This window comes from Pollachius pollachius, assembly GCF_949987615.1.
Source record: "Pollachius pollachius genome assembly, chromosome: 9".
Taxonomy (NCBI): Eukaryota; Metazoa; Chordata; class Actinopteri; order Gadiformes; family Gadidae; genus Pollachius; species Pollachius pollachius.
Genome location: NC_136942.1, coordinates 7236160 through 7256357, shown reverse-complemented (window position 1 = coordinate 7256357; position 20198 = coordinate 7236160). Strand labels below are relative to the sequence as shown.

At 46.6% G+C, this 20198-nt stretch overlaps 1 protein-coding gene across 3 annotated transcripts in view; it reads left to right on the top strand.

Annotated features, from left to right (window-relative positions):
• LOC307080979 (uncharacterized protein) overlaps positions 1-20167 on the top strand; it is a 24020-nt gene extending 3853 nt beyond the window's left edge. Inside the window, exons 1-16 of one of the 3 annotated variants that reach the window (XM_079743972.1) lie at positions 3286-3393; positions 3811-3911; positions 7457-7591; positions 7900-8293; positions 8459-9019; positions 9433-9468; positions 9567-9634; positions 10373-10616; positions 11409-11537; positions 12330-12373; positions 12491-12569; positions 13288-13416; positions 13844-13975; positions 16355-16426; positions 17439-17475; positions 19148-20167. In XM_079743972.1, coding sequence (XP_079600098.1) covers positions 3838-3911; positions 7457-7591; positions 7900-8293; positions 8459-9019; positions 9433-9468; positions 9567-9634; positions 10373-10616; positions 11409-11537; positions 12330-12373; positions 12491-12569; positions 13288-13416; positions 13844-13975; positions 16355-16426; positions 17439-17475; positions 19148-19161 — 2148 coding nt within the window. In that variant the 5' untranslated portion in view covers positions 3286-3393; positions 3811-3837 and the 3' untranslated portion in view covers positions 19162-20167. Of the gene's footprint in view, positions 1-3285; positions 3394-3810; positions 3912-7456; positions 7592-7899; positions 8294-8458; positions 9020-9432; positions 9469-9566; positions 9635-10372; positions 10617-11408; positions 11538-12329; positions 12374-12490; positions 12570-13287; positions 13417-13843; positions 13976-16354; positions 16427-17438; positions 17476-19144 lie in introns of those variants that run through there. The other 2 variants (XM_079743970.1, XM_079743971.1) reach the window with 2 other exon arrangements.
• The last annotated feature ends 31 nt before the right edge of the window (positions 20168-20198 follow it).

The window sequence follows — 20198 nt, the reverse complement described above, 5'->3', positions numbered from 1 at the left end:
AAGACTTGTTTCCTGATCCAGGGTGTATTGACCAAGGGGAAGACCAAAGGCACAGTTTACAGTTTGGCAGAAAATTAGGGGAAGAAACTCCATCGTTTGATAATCAAGCCAGCTGTTTGAAGTGTCCACACCAAAGGAATATAGGGGTCGATCGGCGGGGAATTCTTCCCAGCCTTGAAAGGGCTGAGTGTGCGGAAAGAGAGAGCGAGAGGTGGGGTTTATAATTGGTGCGGAGCGACACACGTTTCTATTCAACTAATCCCTTTCCTACCAGCCCTGGATGCATGTGTCTCTGCTGCGTGTGTGTGCATTAATATGTGTATGCATGTTTAATGTAGAGTGTGAATGCCCTTAATTTAAATGTGTGTGTGAGTGCATGATTCTCTGGTGCTTGTGTTTGATTTTGTGTGTGTGTGTGTGTGTGTGTTTGTGTGTGTGTGTGTGTGTGTGAGTAGGAGAGTGTGCATGTGTGTGTGAGGGTATGCATTTGTATGTGTGTGTGTTTGGTTAGTAGGTCTGTTTCTGCGTGCATGATGCTTGTCTGTGTTCATGGTCACACAGGCCTCTATGTGTGTATGGGTGTCCATGAAAGACCATTAAGGAAAAGAATGAGCCTGGGGACCAGTAGGGGCTGGGGAGGGAGTCACCACTGACTGCCAAACTGGGACTTCTTGAACCTCACACATGTTGCCGTTCTTTCTGGCCCTGGTCCAAGACAAACAGGACCACAGTGAGACTCTGACATGTCTGAGAGCTGCTAGCCAGTGTCTTGCCTGGTTCAACATGGGTCAATCATGCCAAAGGCCGGGTCCTCCAGAAGCACAGAGCTACCTTTGTTCCACCACTCCCTGTTTAAAACGAGAACCAGGAGCAGTGATGGAGAGCAGTGAGTGAGCTGTCTTCATTGTGTCTCATTTATTGGTTAGAAATGACGTTGATTTGGATAATGAGGCTGACGATGATGATGTTGTGATGACAGTGGTGGTGATGATGATGGTGATGTTGTGGTAGTGGTGGTTGTGAGGTTGGCGGTGATGGTGGGGATGAGGATGATGATGATGATGATGGTTATAATGAATGCTGATGTGAGTGTGTTGAGATTGAGTGTATTGAAGCCATCCCCGACAGCAGTAGGAAATCTTCTATAACATGGTTAGGTGAAATACATGTGTATTGGCCGGACTCAGGGCTGTCCAAGCACTGAACACTGGCTAGGATTGGTTCTTGTGTTAGTTTTTGATTATTGGTTGATAGAAGTGGTGGGGTTGGGACTACGGAGACAGGGAAAGACTGGATTGGCTGAGGGAGCTGGAATGTAGTTTCAATAGACAGATTGGTCTTCCAAACCCAGAACAACCTAGCGGTGTCAGCACCAGTGTCTTCAGCATGATCTCATTACTTAGTTATATACAATGCAATATTTGACAAATTAAATTTGGAAAATAGAAGGCACCAACTAACACTTGCGAGTGACTACATCATCTAACCTGTCCGGCTTCATGAGAATTTATCAAGCTAATGTAGATATTTGTGTGTGTTTCTGTAGCCATTTACAAGACAAATACCGAACTCAACTGATGGCAAGCCAGCAGCCGCTCTATGTCAATAAGTCCCGTTATGTTGCGAGTTGAAGTGCAGCAAAAGTGTGGCTCCACTGCCTTATATGGGCAGTCACTTCCAAGGTCCACATGAAATATAAACTGCCATGCAATTGCTTGTATACCATAATGATGGCTAAGTCAGGCGAGCTGGTGGGGCTCTCTTGAGATCGCGTGTCACACATGACAAACAAGGACAATGACATTCCCATTGGACACGTTTAACTGCATGTCCTCATAAGGTTAAGTGTGCATGTACAACTAGCTTTACTCACAGACTTTAGCCTGGTCTAACATCTCAATGGGAAACATTTCCTTGTTTACTTTCTCAAAGTGTTCAAAAGTATGACAAAGTGAATACGGTTTGTGCATTTGTGTGTTTGTGTGTACATGAAAGCCTCTTTTCTGCATTCTCTGCCTATCTGCAAATTCAGCAAAGACAGAACGACAGACATACACACCGACAGACCAATAGAGAGACAGGGAGATAGATAGTCAGATAAAGACAGAACTGCTTCCATCAAGCGTGAACAAACTCATTGTAACCTTCCTTTGATGAGATTCCCTTTGGTCTTTGGATGTATCTTGTAGAGTTGATTAACTATTGTGCTTGGATAATTCTATTCCATCCAACTGGTGCCAATAACTACAGCTGCAGTCGAAACGCATTGGGTTGTAATAGCTCATCTGAGGTACCAGCTACATACTCGCTACATAGATAGTTTGCTTATGTGATTTTGAAGCAGTTTAGCATAAATACGGTATCAAGTTAGATGCTTAATTCATCATCCAATATGGTGTGTATGAAGTTGGATTAAATTGTCAGATCGAGTGATGAAAAAACAATCAGTTATGTTATAAACATTTCTCCAGTACATCTGTGATGGATTAAATGAAACACGAAAGCTCATAGCAAAGGGAAACAACCCGTACATTGTATTTCCTTATTTAAATATAAATATAGAAATACTTTCCAGGCTTTCTGAAAACCTACCAAACTCTATTAGAACCTAAACTATTCTATGTATATAACTACAGTAGCATATTAGCAGGAAATAGTTGGATTATTTTATTAGATTTTTGCTACGGCAGCTTAAATAGCAAGTGGAAAATGAGGGATGATCATTGAAAAAAAGCTGATGCTTTGAAGTGACCATCATTTAGATACTTGCCCTTTTTCTCAGTATTCCATCTTTGAGCGAATGGTTTCACACCTGGTTCAGTATGTTAGGCACATTATCTCTTATCTGTTATCCAACGTGCACAAGCACACACAGTCACAACAGCACACACAGTCACAACATGAATGTATACAAAGAACATTTGTCAATATGTTCAAACAATTATCAGTGCATCTACCATACAGCCATGGGCCATCAGTGCAATGAGGAAGATGTAAGGCAACAAGATGCCCAATGGAAGTTGGCCTTGGGGAAGTGTGTGAAACAAACAGCACCACATAGCTACAGAGTATTAAGGATGCCAAGGGATCTAGAAAGAGGAAATCAAATAGTGGACATTGTAAGAACAGGGAGGGAGAAGGAAGGAATACAGAAATGCAATCATTGGCCAGAAGAGGAGGAGTTGATATGGAAAAGGACGAGAGAGAGAGAGAGAGAGAGAGAGAGAGAGAGAGAGAGAGAGAGAGAGAGGGAGGACAGGCTTTTCCTTTTCTGGTAGTTAAACCTGCTGGAAGAGTAAGCAGGAATTAGTTGGGCTGCGGAAAGAGTCAGATACAAACCAGACTGCAGAGGATTCAAGGTTGACCCATGGAATAAACCCAGACACTGCTAAGGTACTGTAGAACAGGAGACACATTACGCTTGGTAGATGTTGATGGTGTGAATACCTAGGGTAGTGACGTAGCATTTGGACTTAAATTAGAATCATGGAGAGATGATTGATTCGTCTATTCATTTATTGTTCATTTTGTAATCACAGAATTTGATTTAATCCTAAATGTTGTTTTACATTGTCAGTCTTGATGGTAAAGGTATATTGGTGTCAAGGTACCAGTGTGTAAAGGAGTGAAGGTGTGGGGCCATAGTTGTAAAGTGTAAAGCTGTGAAGGAGTGAAGATGTAAAGGTGTGACGCCCTATGTTAAGGTCTAAAGAAGTAAAGGTGTGATGCCAGGGGTTTTCAAGTGTAATGGCGTGAGGCCAAGGCTCCCAGCTGCAGTGTCTGATGGTGTGGCGGTCGTGTGGTTTCCAGGAACGCCAGCAGAAGCTTTGAGGCATCATGGACGATGACTTTGAACGACGCATGGAGCTGAGGAGGCAGCGGAGGGAGCAGATGCGCGTGGAGGGGGACGGGTGAGTGGTCCGGTCATCTCTCACAAAACACACACACACACACACACACACACACACACACACACACACACACACACACACACACACACACACAAACTCACAGACACACTCATACATACACACGCACACACACACACACACACACACACACAAACTCACAGACACACACACACACACACACACACACACACACACACACAAACTAACAGACACACTCATACACACACACACACACACACACACACACACACACAAACACACACACACACACAAACTCACAGACACACTCATACATACACACACACACACACACACACACACACACACACACACACAAACTCACAGACACACTCATACACACACACACACACACATACACACACAACCACACACACATACACATCCTTGGAACATGTTGATAGGAAAGTTGGCTATAAAACCGAATGGCCCCTCGGGGACTAATACAATCTGATTCTGAATCTGAATACACGCACGCACGCATGCACACACGCACACACACACACACACACCGTAAAAGGATAAGAGTTGCCTTTGTCTTGCCTATCACAGTATTATTGAGTGTATTGTATACGTATGTCGAGTGTCTGTTTCTTTGTCTGTGGCGTCTGCCTCATTTTCTGCTGTCAGTTTATGGTTCCTCGCTCGTTCCTGAGCCCGTCCAGACCTCAGTCAGAGAGGCGAATGGAACAGACAAGAGTCGGAGGGTGTGCACATGATTCAAGACTAATAGGCTGCTTTCTCTCTCTCTCTCGCTCTCTCTCTCTCTCTCGCTCTCTCTCTCTCTCTCTCTCTCTCTTTATCTCTCTCTGTCTCTGTCCCTCTCTCCCTCTCTCTCTTTTCATGAACACCTGTGTCGCCGTTTGTGTGCATCCTCTTCCTCCCTTTTCTCGTGGACACATTGCTGACTGACCAGCAACCTCCAACCATAATCATTTGAGTGTAATGACATAGTCTCCTTATCTCAAACAAAACAACCATATGGTGTTCATCCAACCCCCAAACCCCTTCATCTTATATGAAGAATGTAACACGCAAGACCTTATGGAGTTCATTCGTGATAATCAATCCTCATATGGAAGGGGACTGGTCGAGAAATGTGTGAACGACTAGTTTGCATGCTAGGCAGATCAAAGAAGACCTTAAATAACGAAGGTCGAACAGCAGAATCTCAGTACACAGGCGATACCAATTCGTTCTTCGGTATGGAACCAGGGATAGAAAGAAGATGAGAAACATACTCCAAAAAATCATCCCAAATATGTACACTTGGAACATGTTGATATCAAAGTGTCATCCTCATCCCTAGTGTGTTTGCTTCTCTGCGCTTCACACCACACAGCCATTAGGCATGCGCTACAGGGCTATTGGTGTAGTGTTGTGCATCTGGCATCCCTTACACGTTGGGTTCAACTCCACTGAAGCCGTAATGTGGTACAGGACTGAAGAGGTGAAGCAGAGGGCTAAACTACATTGATCATGAAGTCGTCATGTTCACATGATCAATCACAACCCAACCTCACTTAATTCTCTTCCAGGCTGTCTGCCACAGCGTAAGACGTCTTATCACGCTATTTTACGGACCAGCTAGGTTCAAGAGTGGCATGCCAAACAATTTTCTCAGAGTTTGGTAGCCAGCGGGTCTTGCCAGCCAAAGCAAACCCTGGCATGTCTGGCTGTACGGCTGATATCTCTCCTGGTCTGCGGCTATAAAACACAGAAAAAAATTGTTTTGACTGGCAGTGTTTTCATTTAATTTCAGGGGCGAGGCATTTTGTTCCTTATGTTCTGGACTCTGATATCTTTCATCTGGGTGATTTGTCCCGGTAATCAGCTGAAAGTGTGTGGGCAATGACCAGCCAATTGAGACTATAGGGCTTGTGCATCAACACGTCAGCTCACAATGACGGCCTCCATTTTGGAAGCATAGCAGCATTGGAGTGTCAGTTATTATGACGGTAGTAATGCTTTTTAGGTTATTGTTGATTGCCTAATGATTTGTCATTATTGGGAGTTGTTTTGGGGTTGTTCTGTTTGAAGCTGCCACAGCATTTCTCATGCGATATGGGGCGAAAGTTTTAGTCTAGGTTTCGATTTATTTAAGTTGCTTTAGGTTTTTAAAGTACTACACTTCCCTTCCTCTCTGTGTCCTCTCTATATGGAGTACCACAACAAAACATCCTATGATGCATTCTGATGAGGAAGTCCGATAGAGACGGCTACAACTTTATTCACCCGAAACGTGAGCCACAATCATGCACCCCCTTCCATCAGTATGCTTCATGTCTCAATGCTAACCATTATTGGAGTGGGGTATAAAGTACGGTAGGCCTCTTGCTTCGGGGTAGAGTAACCCCTAATTGAATTACTTCCATGGTGGACGTGGCTTGGAAGAGCATCCGCTGGGGTTTCCGCCCCATTTAGCGCAGCGTGTTCTGTCTCTACGCTCAGAGACAAAAAGGATTCCTGCGGTCGCCTCCGACGTCTTCTTTCTCTCCCGCAACATCTGCAAAACATTTTGTGTGTGTGTTTGTGTGTGTGTGGAGACTCTCGGGAAGAGCTGGAATAAATGATACTGGTTGCTCTGTCAATGGGCCGTTTCAAGATCTCCCTGGCCGCCTGGTCAGGGCCGGTGGGGCCCGGAGAGACGAGGCCTGGCAGCGCTGTCTCGCTGGCCCTGGACCAGACTCTTACACTGTCAGCCAGTTCGGCTGCAGGATGTGTGCAGACCGAATGCTGGAGAACCTTATGTTCACCAGTGTTTTACTTTGAGGTTATCATGGGGGGCTCTGATACCGATAGCTCTCTCTGGTCACTGTTTCAGTGTTGTGGTTTCAAAACAAGATCAGAAGTATTGCATTTTGAAGGATGGATTTATCCCCGATACCTCATGTGTATATATATGTATTGGAAACCCTGATATATATAAATATATATATCAGGGTTTCCCACAGCACTTTACAGCTTAGGTTGCCTCCTATGCAAAAGTTTAAATTGCACAAATTCATTGAATGTTCTTGTGTCAGTTGTTATTTTGACAATGTTGTTTAGCACTTTACTTAAAAAAAAAATCTCTGGGAACCCTGTATATATATATATATATATATATATGTGTGTGTGTGTGTATATGTGTGTATATATATATATGTATATATATATATGTGTGTATATATGTGTATATATATATATATATATATATATATATATATATGTGTGTGTGTGTGTATATATATATATATATGTGTGTGTGTATATATATGTGTGTGTGTATATGTGTGTGTGTGTGTGTGTATATATATATATGTGTATATATATATATGTGTGTGTATATATATATATGTGTGTATATATATATATATATATATATATATATATATATATATATATATATATTATGAACTGCCTAGCATTTCAGAAACATACCTCATTATCTTTCAACTCATCCAAAACTGACGGCTTACATTTTGTTTGTCAGGTCAAAGTATACATTTACGCTCACACTTACATCCTCTTTCCCATTGGCTCAGCGTGGGTGGGGGCAACGGCGAAGACGATGAGGAGGCCGCCCGGGAGCGGAGGAGGCGCGCCAGGGAGGAGAGGAAGAAGATGAAGGACCCGGAGGAGACTGGTGCTGAGGCTGGGGAGGTCATCGACACCAACAGGTACAACCATGGTCTCAGGGTGGAACCGATTTATTCAACATTGAAACAGCAAAATCTGCAGTTGATCACATAAAAGGGTAACTGGAGCTGAGAGACAGACCGGCTCTTACGCTCACTTTTGTATGTGTGTGTGGCCACGTAAAGTTCCCTTTCGCTGTAGTTGCCACCGAAGATAAAGACTCTAAGGAATCATCCTCAAAAGCATCCCTCACTGATTTAAAAACACCAAGCTGGACAGTACAATGTCCACTGATTAAGCCTGATTGCAGCACTTCCATGCAAATGACTTCTTTCTCATGCTCTCACAGTGTGACCGAGTCAGAGCCCCCCTCCTCGGACACCACCACCATGGACCACTCCACTTCCAACGAGACCGCAGACGCTGACACCACCCCCGACGACGCCACTGCTGAGCCCAGCCCCGACACCGCTGCCGCTGACACTGCCGCCGTCGACAACCCCCCCGCCGCCACGGAGGGAGGCGATACCGATGACCAGGTCCTGCTGGAGCGCCTGGCCCAGAGGGAGGAGCGCAGGAAGAAGAGGATGCAGGAGGCGCTGGAGAGGCAGAAGGAGTTCGACCCCACCATCACTGACAATGGCGTGGACACAGAAGAAGGGAAGGCTTCCGAGGGGAGCGCGTCCCGAAAGGAGGAGGCTCCCAAAGAGGAAGCTGCTTCTGGACCCGAGGTTGTGGCGGAGGTAAGGTTGTACACGTTATATGTATGTATGTTATATGAGTGCTTGAAGAACCAGTTGGGGAACGACCAAAGAAAAAGGTGTGGATCTCTGAGCTTAGTATCGTAGACCAACCGTATTTTTTTGTTGTTTTATTTACAAAAACATGAAATGCTCGTTACCTTCTAGGAGGAGATTAAGGAGGAGGTTGTTGTAGCATCAGACCAGGAGGTACAGCGGTCCGTTTCAGGAGAGGCAGACGAGGAGAGGGAGAAGAGGGAGGAGGAGGAGAAACAGCAACAGGAGAAGGAGGAAAGGACGCGGAGAGAGGAGGAGGCGAGGCGACAGAAGGAGCAGTTGAAGAGGGAGGAAGAGGGAAAGCAGCAGGAGGAACAAAGGAGGAGAGAACAAGAGGAGCAGCAAAGAGAAAAGGAGGAGAGGCTCAGGAAGGAGGCAGAGGAGAAGAAGAACAAGGAAGCGGAAATGGAGGCGAAGAGGAAGGAGGAAGAGCAAAACCGGAAAAAGGAAATAGAAGGAAAAAAGAAGGAAGAGGAGCAAAAGCGGAAAAAGGAATTGGAAGACAAGAAGAAAAAAGAGGAGGAGGAAAAGCAGAAGAAGAAGGAGCTGGAGGACAAGAAAAAGAAGGAGGGTGAGGAAAAACTGAAAAAGGAAACGGCGGACAGGAAGAAGAGAGACGAAGAGGATAAACTGAAGAAGAAGGAGGCGGAGGAGAAGAAGAAGAAAGAGGAGGTATCATAGTGTGTCTTGCCTTTTCCCAAATTGCCACTGGAGCACCCCGCACTACTCAAACATAGTCACTGGTTTATTTGGCCCACGTTAATACAGGCTGTGATAGAGAGACTTTGAAACTTCCGGACAGTTTGAGTGCTTGCGCTGGCATGCTCATTGGTTTGGCCGCGGTTCACAGTTTGCTCACTCCGGCTTTGCTCGCCAGTTGTGTTAAGGACGTGCGTTCGTCCATCTCACGTCACGATCAGGCACAGTGTGAAGCGTTGTGAGCACACCTCTGCATTTCCTTCACTTCACATGAACCACTCTGTCATGGCTTTTTCCGGTGCTTTGATATTTGATCTCTCTGCAGATGTGGCCATTGCTTTCCAGTTCAATTAATCCTTTTCCCTTTCTTGGTTTTCTCTTCAAAGGAGGAGAAGCCAAAACGACTTGGTTTCAAGGATAAGGTAATTAGTAGGTTGGGTCAAATCAATGAATGTCACATTTTTGTGTTTGACAACTGTTGGTTGTTATAATGGATTCTAATATATCATTTCTTTGTAAGATTGAACCAACCAAACAGACTGGAGCCTTCCCTGGCCTCAACCATCGCAAACCAGAGCCCACCCCGAGGTTAGCCCTGCTGGACGCCTTTGGTCATGAAAACCCCACCTTGATGTTCCAAAAATGCTAACACTTTACAATAAGGGGACATTAATGAGCCATTCCTTAACATTAGTGAATGCAGCATCATAAGGCTAAGTGTTAGGGTTAGTGGGTAAGGGTAAGCCTAACCTTGTTAAATAATGTAAAATACATTCCTCAGTTAACTTGAACACCATAACTTTAGATAACGTAAACACTATTAGTAAAAGATTACTAGACATTAGTTTACTGTTGATTATCTGTGAGTTAATGGTTATTACTGAATTAAATAATAATAACCTTCCCGCATTGTAAAGAGTTACCCCAAACATTTGAAACAATTCTGTGCATGTGTGTGTGTGCGTGCGTGTGTCTGTGTGAGTCTTTGTGTGTGCGTGTGTTTGATTGCCTTTGCATGTGTGTCTTTGTGTGCATGTGTGTGCTTGCCTTTGCGTGTGTGTGAGTGTGTGTCTTTGTGTGTGTGTGTGTGTGTATGTGTGTGTGTGTGTGTGTGTGTGTGTGCCTGCCTGCCTGCCTGTGTGTGTGTGTATGTGTGTGTGTGTGTGTGTGTGTGTGTGTGTGTGTGTGTGTGCGTGTGTGTGTGTGCGTGCCTTTGTGTGTGTGTATGTGTGTGTGTGTGTGTGTGTGTGTGTGCGTGCCTTTGCGTGTGTGTGTATGTGTGTGTGTGTGCGTGTGCGTGCCTGCCTGCGTGTGTGCGTGTGCCAGCCGCGACGGTGCTCTCTCCCCGGAGGAGGCGGAGCGGCTGGAGGCGGAGAAGAAACTGGAGGAGCTGAAGCGGCGACGGGACAACGCGGAGAGCGAGGAGCTGGAGAAGATGAAGCACAAGGCGCAGCAGTCCGGGGCCGAGCTGGAGGGCCTGAAGAAGAAGAGGGAGGAGCGCAAGAAAGTGCTGGAGGAGGAGGACCGGAAGAGGAAGCAGGACCTGGCCGACAAGAAGGCCAAGGAACAGGTGAGGCCTTTCGGCCCAATGGTGGACGCGTTTGGTGTCAGGGGGACAACCTGTGTGACGTCCCGTCACCTGAGAAGAGGATGGGTGGAGGCACTTAAAGACAGTGCTTAGCATTCTGTAGCATCTTATCCTAGCTGTCTATGTTGTACACGGGGAATGGGTTGACCTAGCAGTTGTTATTGCTTGGCACTTGTTTCGATGTACATAACTGTACCGACAGCGATATCATGTTGTTTCTCTTTCTTCTGACAAATGTACTTATTGTAAGTTGCTTTGGATAAAAGCTAAATGCCCTACATGTAAATGTAAATGTGCAGGATGGTCTAGTGGTTAAGGGGTTGGACTCAGAAGGTACTGCGTTCGATCCCCTATGTCCACAGTCTGGCTGTTGCCTACCAGCTCCATAATGAAACGACTCAAAGTCGCTTCGGATGAAGGTTACAACACAGACACTAGAAAGCCGCTGCAGTACAGCTGATACGAAGGTATCAGCCAATTATGACGAATATCCCCATGTTGACGTTTACCGTATTACTTCATTTTATGGACCGTCCCTAGTAGGAGAACATGAAATTCAAGGATTCCTCAACTATTACACTACAGATAACTTTATGGATTTAGTTTCTCTGCCTTGCGTTTTAGACACACAAGTGTGCCTAAAATAGGTCAAAACCAACAACAACAACAACAAAAAACGATTCTTGTGGAGGTTGAGTGAAAGAGATGTAGTGGAATAAGGAATGCAACGCTCGACGTGGCTGAGGGAGCTTGTGTTGTCATTTCGGACATCAGGAGGAGAGGAAGAGGATGCGGGAGGAGATCGAGAAGAGGAGGGCCGATGCAGTGGAGAAGAAGAAACAGCTGGACGAGTCTGCGGACGCCAAGCCCGTCTTTCAAGTCAGCACCAAGGGTTCTGCCAAGGTAACCCCCTCTGTGTGATAGGTAGTGGACCCGGCCACTGGTCCAACCACTGTTGTCATTCACACCAGCCCAATTCAACAGGCTGGTGCTAAGTCTAAAGTCATATATTTAATTATTCTATAATTAATTGTATGTGCGTTTCACGGCCACATATGTGCTGAATGCATTCAAAGAGGCTGTACAGGACTTTGTGGTTGCCTTGTTGGAATGGTCTGGGGTTACTAGGTATTAATCTTTGTTTGTGTGTGTGGGGGTGTTTGTTTGTGTGTTGAACTATGTGTGTGTGTTTGTTTGTGTGTGTGTTGAACTCTGTCGGTGTGTGTGTGTTTCTGTGTGTGTGTGTGTGTGTGTATGTGTGTGTGTGCATGTGTGTTGAACTGTGTGTGTGTGTGTGTGTGTGTGTTGAACTCTGTCTGTGTGTGTGTGTGTGTGTGTGTGTGTGTGTTTGTCTGTGTGTGTTACTCTGTATGGGAGTCCGAGCTCTGTCTCGAGTGCTGCGGGTCCTTACATGGGAGGTATTTGTCCCTCTAAACAGCAGCTAGACCGGCATTCTGTTTCCAGCCCTTAGCCGAGGGGCTGTCAGGGGCTGTGTGTACTGGCCCAGGCACAGGCCAGCCCATACTGGGACCTCAGTAAATACCATGTTCAGCGCACAGAGCTCCCAGGCCAGAGTAGCTCTCAGGGTTGCCTTGGACACGTACAGCCCAGCAAGACACGTTTAGGAACGTGTGTGTGTGTGTGTGTGTGTGTGGACTACAAAGTGTATTTTGTGACATGTCTGTTTCTGCACAGATCGGAGCGAAGGCCGACTTTTTGACCAAGTCGGCTCAGAAGAGGTGAGGCGATCATGAAATTAAATGAATGAAAATCTCTCAAACAAAATACCCCCCCACCCTGATGGCGTACTTGCATACTAAAAGTGCAGCACCCTGACTTTTTTTTTCCAACAACAGCTCAGTCAGACCAAGCCCAGTCACTCCAATCTTCTCTAAGATCGGCAACAGACTAGAACAATACGCATCCGCCATGCAGGTAATAACCCCGCTCTCCCCTCTCCTCTCCCCTTACCCCTCTCCCCTCTCCCCTCTCCTCTCTCCCCTCTCCCCTTACCCCTCTCCTCTCTCCTCTCTCCTCTCTCCTCTCTCCCCTCTCCTCTCTCCTTACCCCTCTCCCCTCTCCTCTCCCCTTAACCCTCCCCTCTCTCCCCTCACCCTTCTCCCCTCTCCTCTCTCCCCTCTCCCTTCTCCTCTCTCCTCTCTCCCCTCCCCTTACCCCTCTCCCTTCTCCTCTCTCCCCTCTCCTCTCTCCTTACCCCTCTCCTCTCTCCCCTCTCCTCTCTCCTCTCTCCCCTCTCCCTTCTCCTCTCTCCCCTTTCCTCTCCCCTTACCCCTCTCCCTTCTCCTCTCTCCCCTCTCCTCTCTCCTTACCCCTCTCCTCTCTCCCCTCTCCTCTCTCCTTACCCCTCTCCTCTCTCCCCTCTCCCTTCTCCTCTCTCCCCTCTCCTCTCTCCTTACCCCTCTCCTCTCTCCCCTCTCCTCTCTCCTTACCCCTCTCCTCTCTCCCCTCTCCCCTCTCCTCTCTCCCCTCTCTCTCCCCTCCCCTTACCCCTCTCCCCTCTCCTCTCTCCCCTCTCCCTTCTCCTCTCTCCCCTCTCCTCTCTCCCCTCTCTCTCCCCAGCCACAAGCCTGGGTGGGTCACCCTCCCATGTTCCTTATGGATTAATATACATAACCAACACCTCTTTCCATAGGGAAACAAAGAGACCCCGGTGAAGCCGCCCAAGTCCCCCATGGTGGACATCCCGTCAGGGGGGGCCCGCAGCATAAAGAACATGTGGGAGAAGGGCAACGTCACCAACCCTACAGACCCCCCCAAGAAGGTGAGACCCACGGGTGGGGGATTGGAGAGGGATGGTTGGATGGATTGGTTATTGGATCGGTAGATGGATCAGCGGATGGATGAGTGTATGTGTGGATGGATGGATTGATGGGTGAACGATTGGATGAATGGACGGAAGATAGATGAATAGCTGGATAGATGGATGAACAGATAAAGGGACATGGTCAGAAAAATAGATGTACAAGCGCATTGATCTCCCCCTCTATTAGGGAGTGTGAGCTGAGTTTGAACCATCAAAACACTCATTCTGCCCTGTTTAACGACAATTAATAAGGATGTTGCAGGTGAAAGGGGAGAAGAGAATAGAGGATGAGGGAAAACAGTACAGTAGTACAGTACAACGCAAGACAGGACAGGGCTGAGGGCTTGTTGTGTATTTGGTGTTTCTCAACTGCTTCCCATGCCAGGACACTGCCGGGGTCAAAGTGGGCGTGCCCGGGCGGCTGAACAGTCTGACGGCCAAGCCTGCAGAGGCAGCTAAAGCCCCTCCCGCAGCACAGCCGGAACCAGAACCAGCACCAGCACCAGCTAAAACCCCAGTAAGCCCTCAGGAAATGTCCACTTCACACAGACGCACGCACAAACACACACACACTAGACATGCGCGGATGGGCTATTATTTAATCCGCAACCGCATCACAAACGCATCATCCATCCGCCATCCATCCGCACCAACGTTTTTTGACCAATTTTAAAAACCGCATCCGCCCGCCATCCGCTTGTTGCTTTCATGCGGCGATGCAAGGTGCTGCTGACGCGAGGCTAGAAAGCTCTTGCGTGTTCTTGAAAGGAGACTGATCCAATGAAGCAAAGATATTGCAAGGCTAAAGACCCTAGTAGGATAGCCTATTGCCTCCGCTGCCATCTCCGAAGCGTTGATCAATAGTCCGCCCCCAAAGACGTTGATGTCGCTTAGCAACGGAAGACGCTGGGGTTGACAAGTTACCACAAAAAAAAAAAAATCCACATTCCTTGACAGCAATCTGCTTAGCAACAGCGAATTATCAAATATAATTCACCGCCGGAAGATGTTATATATAAGAATAAAAAGAAGAATAAATATTAGATATTTATTGGTTTAATCTTAAAATGTTATTTTTTGTCACGTCATCCGCCCGATCCGCGGTTTAGCCACGGAGTCCGCGGCTGCAACCGCCAACCGCGCATCTCTAACACACACACACACACACACACACACACACACATACACACGCACATGCATACACACACCACACACACACCCAAGCACAACCACACAAGGGCACACACACACAAATACATACCTATGTAGAGGTCACAAGAGAGACAGACTTGAAGACAGACAGCCTTACTGATAGACTATCAGGTATCAGGGGCCCTGCTGAGATCTTGTCTGTCCTCTAGTGACACCACATGGAAAGTCCTCGCAGAAGCTCATGTCCGGATATATAAAAATGTGTCCACCAAGCCTCTAAACACAATCGATCTCATGACTTTGTGTTGATATATTGTCCAATGCTTCTACATAAAGAATGTGTAGTCCATGTACCTGAACGCAAGCCTCTGGGAATGCTCTGGTCAGTGTATTGCGTTGTATTGAGTCCTATTGTTAACCCACTCCATGCTCTGGCCATTGAGTCACTGTTCAGCAGTTGTGCGTCAGGTGGCCATGCCAACATACCATCTGCACCGTCAGCTCTTTGCCTCCACACAGAGGTTAGAACTGACTTCAAGTCAGTTGTTGTTTCGATACTATACTGTAACGTAGATTCAGAGTAAAGGCTCAGTTATGGTTTCACTTTGACGCAACACAATAGCCACGCAGACGCTTCGACGCAGTCGTGAACCTGATTTGGTTCTGCGTCGGGTTTTAGTTAGCAGACCAATCACAGCCCTTGCTGCTGCATCGCCTCAACGCAAGGTTATAATTTTTGGGAGGCGCACGTCAGGCCCTTGCGGTGGACGAAAGGAGGGTTAAGGACGTAATGGGTCCATCAACCCCCTTGCATCGCGTCGACGTGGAACCATAACTAAGCCTTAATTGTGTTTAACGCTTGTACCGAGCAGCTGAAAGCCACGGAGTCGGGCGTGACTGTAACGCTGTGACGTCAGGTCTGCAGGAAGCTAAGTCACAACATGGCTCTCCCCATGAAAGCACCTTCAACCAAGGGTGAATCCACGGCCTCCTTTGCTCTTTATTTTAAGCGCCTCCAGTGTCTCCACGCCGTCACGCTAATAGCCCCCCAGGAGATAGTCTTACGTGTTCCTCTGAAGACGGCGTTTCCCACATTGGCACATTGTTGCACCACATTGTTTTCACATGAAATTTACGAGGGGCTGGGTGTATCTTTAGTCGCTCAAACATCTCGGCATGAGAAGCTATTTCGACGGCCTCGCCAGCAGCGGTGACGTGCAGCACGACAGCGACCCCTGTTGGTAGGATGATGTAGGACTGCATCGCACCTAAACGTCTGTTCGTTCCTAAGTCATATTGTGACCACCTCGTTCCGACCCCTTTGTTGACCTCTGTTCTCTGCCCTGTATGTCCGTGCAACCGCACTCGTACAAAACTCTCTTCTGCTTTGACTCATCTCTGCCATTTTCTTGTATTTTTCTCAGCCCTGTCACTTCAGCTTTCATCCTCTTTGGAGCTTCTACTCTTCTTCTTCTGTCCTTCTCCCTCACACGTGACCAGGTACAGTCTCAGAGTTGAGTTGATATAAATATGGTGACCTGTCAGTCTACCAGAGAGAGATGAGAGGCAGGGACGGGCATCAGGCCAGGGTTGTCATCATCCCTTTGAATGCCATTGTTATGTCACTGGACAAGGGGTGTGATGGAGACGGGGGAGGGATTGGGAAGGGTGTAAGTGACATCAGCAGAGGTGTGACGTTAGATTTACAGTACACCTTCATGGATTATGTGTGTGTTATCTACAGGAGGCCAAACCAGGTGACATCGGCAACAAGCGTGGCCAATGGGAAGCCAAGAAGGGCACCACTCCTGGAAAGGTAACGCACACACACACACACACGCTCACACGTGCTCACACTTGCACACACATACACACTTGCACACACAAACACACAAAGACGCGCGTGCGCAAGCCCTTGAACGTACACACGCACACACACACGCACAATCACACCCACACCAACACATACACACTTGCACATGCACACACATAATTACTCGTACACACAAACTCATACACCTACACCCACACCCACACCTACCCATTCAACCTTAACATTCATACACATGCAAACACACACACATTTACACACATACACATGCACACGGAAAAACACACGCCGATTTATACACACAAGGATGCAGATGAGGTGGGAAGTGGTATTGTGGTTTGGTAGCTTTGTAGTAACATGGGATGCCATCCATTTTGTTTGTCTCATCCAGTCGACCTAATGGATTGGGCCAAGAGGTAATGGTTGTGTTGCGATGTGGAGATGTGGCTACGATTGAATGCACATTTTTGTGGTGAAAACGCTTTTGTTAAATGAACACGCCCACTCAATGAGCACATGTTGTGTCTTTGCTGCACGTTGGGATTTTTTCCTTTCAATTCAGACATTTAAAATAAAATCTTAGAACAAACTTTTTTGTATGTCTTTTTTGTATTTTTAGTAAAAACGGTAAAAACAATCTGAAATTGTAAATGATGTCTGAGTTGAAACTGAATTATTCTTTTGATATGCCAAGCAGCTCTGCCACGCCATTAAAGTCCCTATTGTGAGACTTTTAAATTGTTTATTACATTTCTTTAGTTACCAAGGGTCTTGAAGACTAAAAAACACATCTTAGTCAAAATATCATTCGAGAAAGATTGATGTTTTTACATTATTCTTGTGCTGTGCACCAACAGTCAAATGCTGAGTGAGGCACAGGCTACGCATTTTTAAAATTAAAATATTATAATTAATTGTTCAATTACCAACCAATAAGAAACAGATTAGATCTATTTATAGAAGAAAATAATCCCAACCTTCTGTATTTCATTCACAGGTGACATTCGGAGGCAAGGGCAAGTTTGTCACAAATGGTACGTTACATTTATCACACAATATGTACCAAAAACACTATTACAGACCATTCACCGAGGATGTGTTCAACAGTTAGCAGTAGTTGAAGTGGGCCCCAGCAGCAGGGTATTTTATTTTTATATATTAAAATATTTTTATTTTAAAGAGGTGCGTGTGAGCGATGGTGGCCGTTACAGGTCAGGTCTCCCTCACAGCCTCCATGAAGTCACAAGCCCCCCATCACATGGCCGGCTCCATTCTTGTCCCCGCTGACACCCTGTCAACCTCCCAGCGCAGCGAGACTTAGCTGGTTGGCATGGTGTCAGCGGTAGCGGTTGGGCTAGCCAGTGCTAGCGGTTTGGCTAGCCAGCCCTAGCGGTGTCCCTAGCCAGTGTTAGCTAATTCACTGGCCAGCGCTAGCGGTGTCCCTAGCCAGGGTTAGCTAATTCGCTAGCCAGCGCTAGGGTTTTTGCTAGGCAGCGCTAGCAGTTTCGCGAACCAGCACTAGAGGTTTTGCTACTCACAACTCGCGGTTTCGCTAGCCATTATTAGCAGTCGCGCAACACTGTCGCTCAAATGTCGTGGGTGAGTCTTGAGACATGAGAGTAAAGAGCTCAGCCCCGTTGCATTGAGGTCTGCACTTCAAAAAAGAAACTTAAGAAAGGAACACCCTGTTGCGGTGACCTTGTTTGTCTGCCAGATGGTTCCACTCCAGACTCCAGACAGGGATAGCGGTTGTGTCTTTGTGCCGACGTAGTTACACCACCACCTGCAACCGTCCAGCGCGCCCCGAGCTGTCAGGCATACCGCAGGGCAGCTGCTTGAGTCTCCCATTAGCCTTGTCTGCCCGGGATTTTAACCGTTTAAGCCGCAGAGCCGTCCCAGTCCCTGGGCTTATTCCCACCGGCTATAAGAATAAAGCCGCACCGTGTTCACAACTTAACAGTAGCGTGTGGTAGCTCGTAGCGTGTCGCATTGTAGCGTCGCTGAGGCTCATCACCTGTATATATACAGGGTCACGCGACTGTTTGCTGTAGACAAAGCAAGAGCCCAAGCCGTGTTGTGTACATTGTTAGCCGTCGTGTCTGTGGTTCGTTAGCTGTGTATTTTCGGGTAAACTTTTTATAAAAGTTTTTCCCGATGCTCTATCTACGAGTGGAGCAGCTGCTACACCCAGCCAGAGTATAGCGGACCATAAGAATGGCAAAGTGTTTGTGTGGGTGCGGGTGTCGGCTTCAGTCCTGAATAGTGTTCCTCATTTGTAACGTCCCCGTTTCTCCATCAGAAATAGATCCCCGTGGAATGAGGCAAAGGGCAAATGACAATGATACAGCTTTCAGTCACTCACATACTGCGCCCGACACAAGGCCACTTGCGAGAGAGAGAGAGAGGGAGGGAGGGGGGGGGGGGGGAGAGCAAGAGGGGCGGGGGGGTTTCAGATATACGGTGGTAAACAAACGTGCTCAAACTGAAACACACACACACACATGCAATGCGATTAGTTAAGAATAAACACATGCGCAGGACATGTGTGTGTCTCCCACACACATGATTACACACTCAAGTATTTACACACACACACACGTTTCTACATTGTGTTAGCACTTTATTAACTGATGGACTTCATTTTTGTGACTCTCAAGTGTTGTGACCCAGATATTTATAATTCTGTCTTCTTTACACCCTCAGCAGGCATGAGACCCTAACCAGAGACCCCCCCTCAACAACACCCCATCTCCCCCCCCCGACCCCAACCAGCAGGCCGTCAGGTGCAGTGATCACCTGAACACCGTCAGTGAGGCCCAAACCTCACACCCACCTCTGAAGATAATAAAGAACCACATTAATTGATCCTTAATTAAACCACAGATAAACCACATCTAAAACATATTTTATGTAAATATGTAGGGGGCTTGATAGAGGATAGGTACCAAATGGGCTTTTTTACACTGCTATACCGTTAGACATGAACCCGATCTGTGATTAGCATCCCACCCTCACGAGGCTTCTAACATGACTTCTAACATGGATTCAACAAGGTGGTCATCCATGTCCATTCATACACATGCACTTTCACACCGCCTAGCTGTTTGATTCCCAGACCATGCCTGATGATGAGACACCTAGCCATGCATGTCATACCCAGGCATCATACACTATCGGTGCTTAAATCTGACCACTAGCACATTTATAATCGGTATATAATATATACTCTCCAGACACAATCAGAGAGCATGACAGTCATACACAGTCATAATATAAATAAAATGTATTATTATTATTATTAATATTTGGATTATTATGAGTGGGATATGGTGCTCAGGACTGCAGCCAGATCACTACAGACCGCATCATACAGGATGTTGCGGTCCGACAATCATGGTTTAATGTTGCTGCACGCAAAGTCACTAGCAATAATACGTGTGGGGCTTTAGTTACCCAATCACAAGAACACCTTTTAAGAAATAGTAGGTGAAGTGAATATACAGTTTTATTTGATCTAAAAACAGGCCTATTTCAATCTGTTTGATCACAAGGTGAATTGAATATGTGCCTTGGAACGGAAATGAAAGCCCATATGTATTAGAGAGATACAATGTTCAATCTATTCTGGGCCATCCTGGGTCAAAGATGGGCTCCTGTTTGTTCCAAACCTGCCCCACTTCATCAGAAGTCCTTCAGGCCTGTTGGATTCTGACTTGTTTTGTTTGAATGTGCAAACTTGTACTTGCTTAAGCAATAA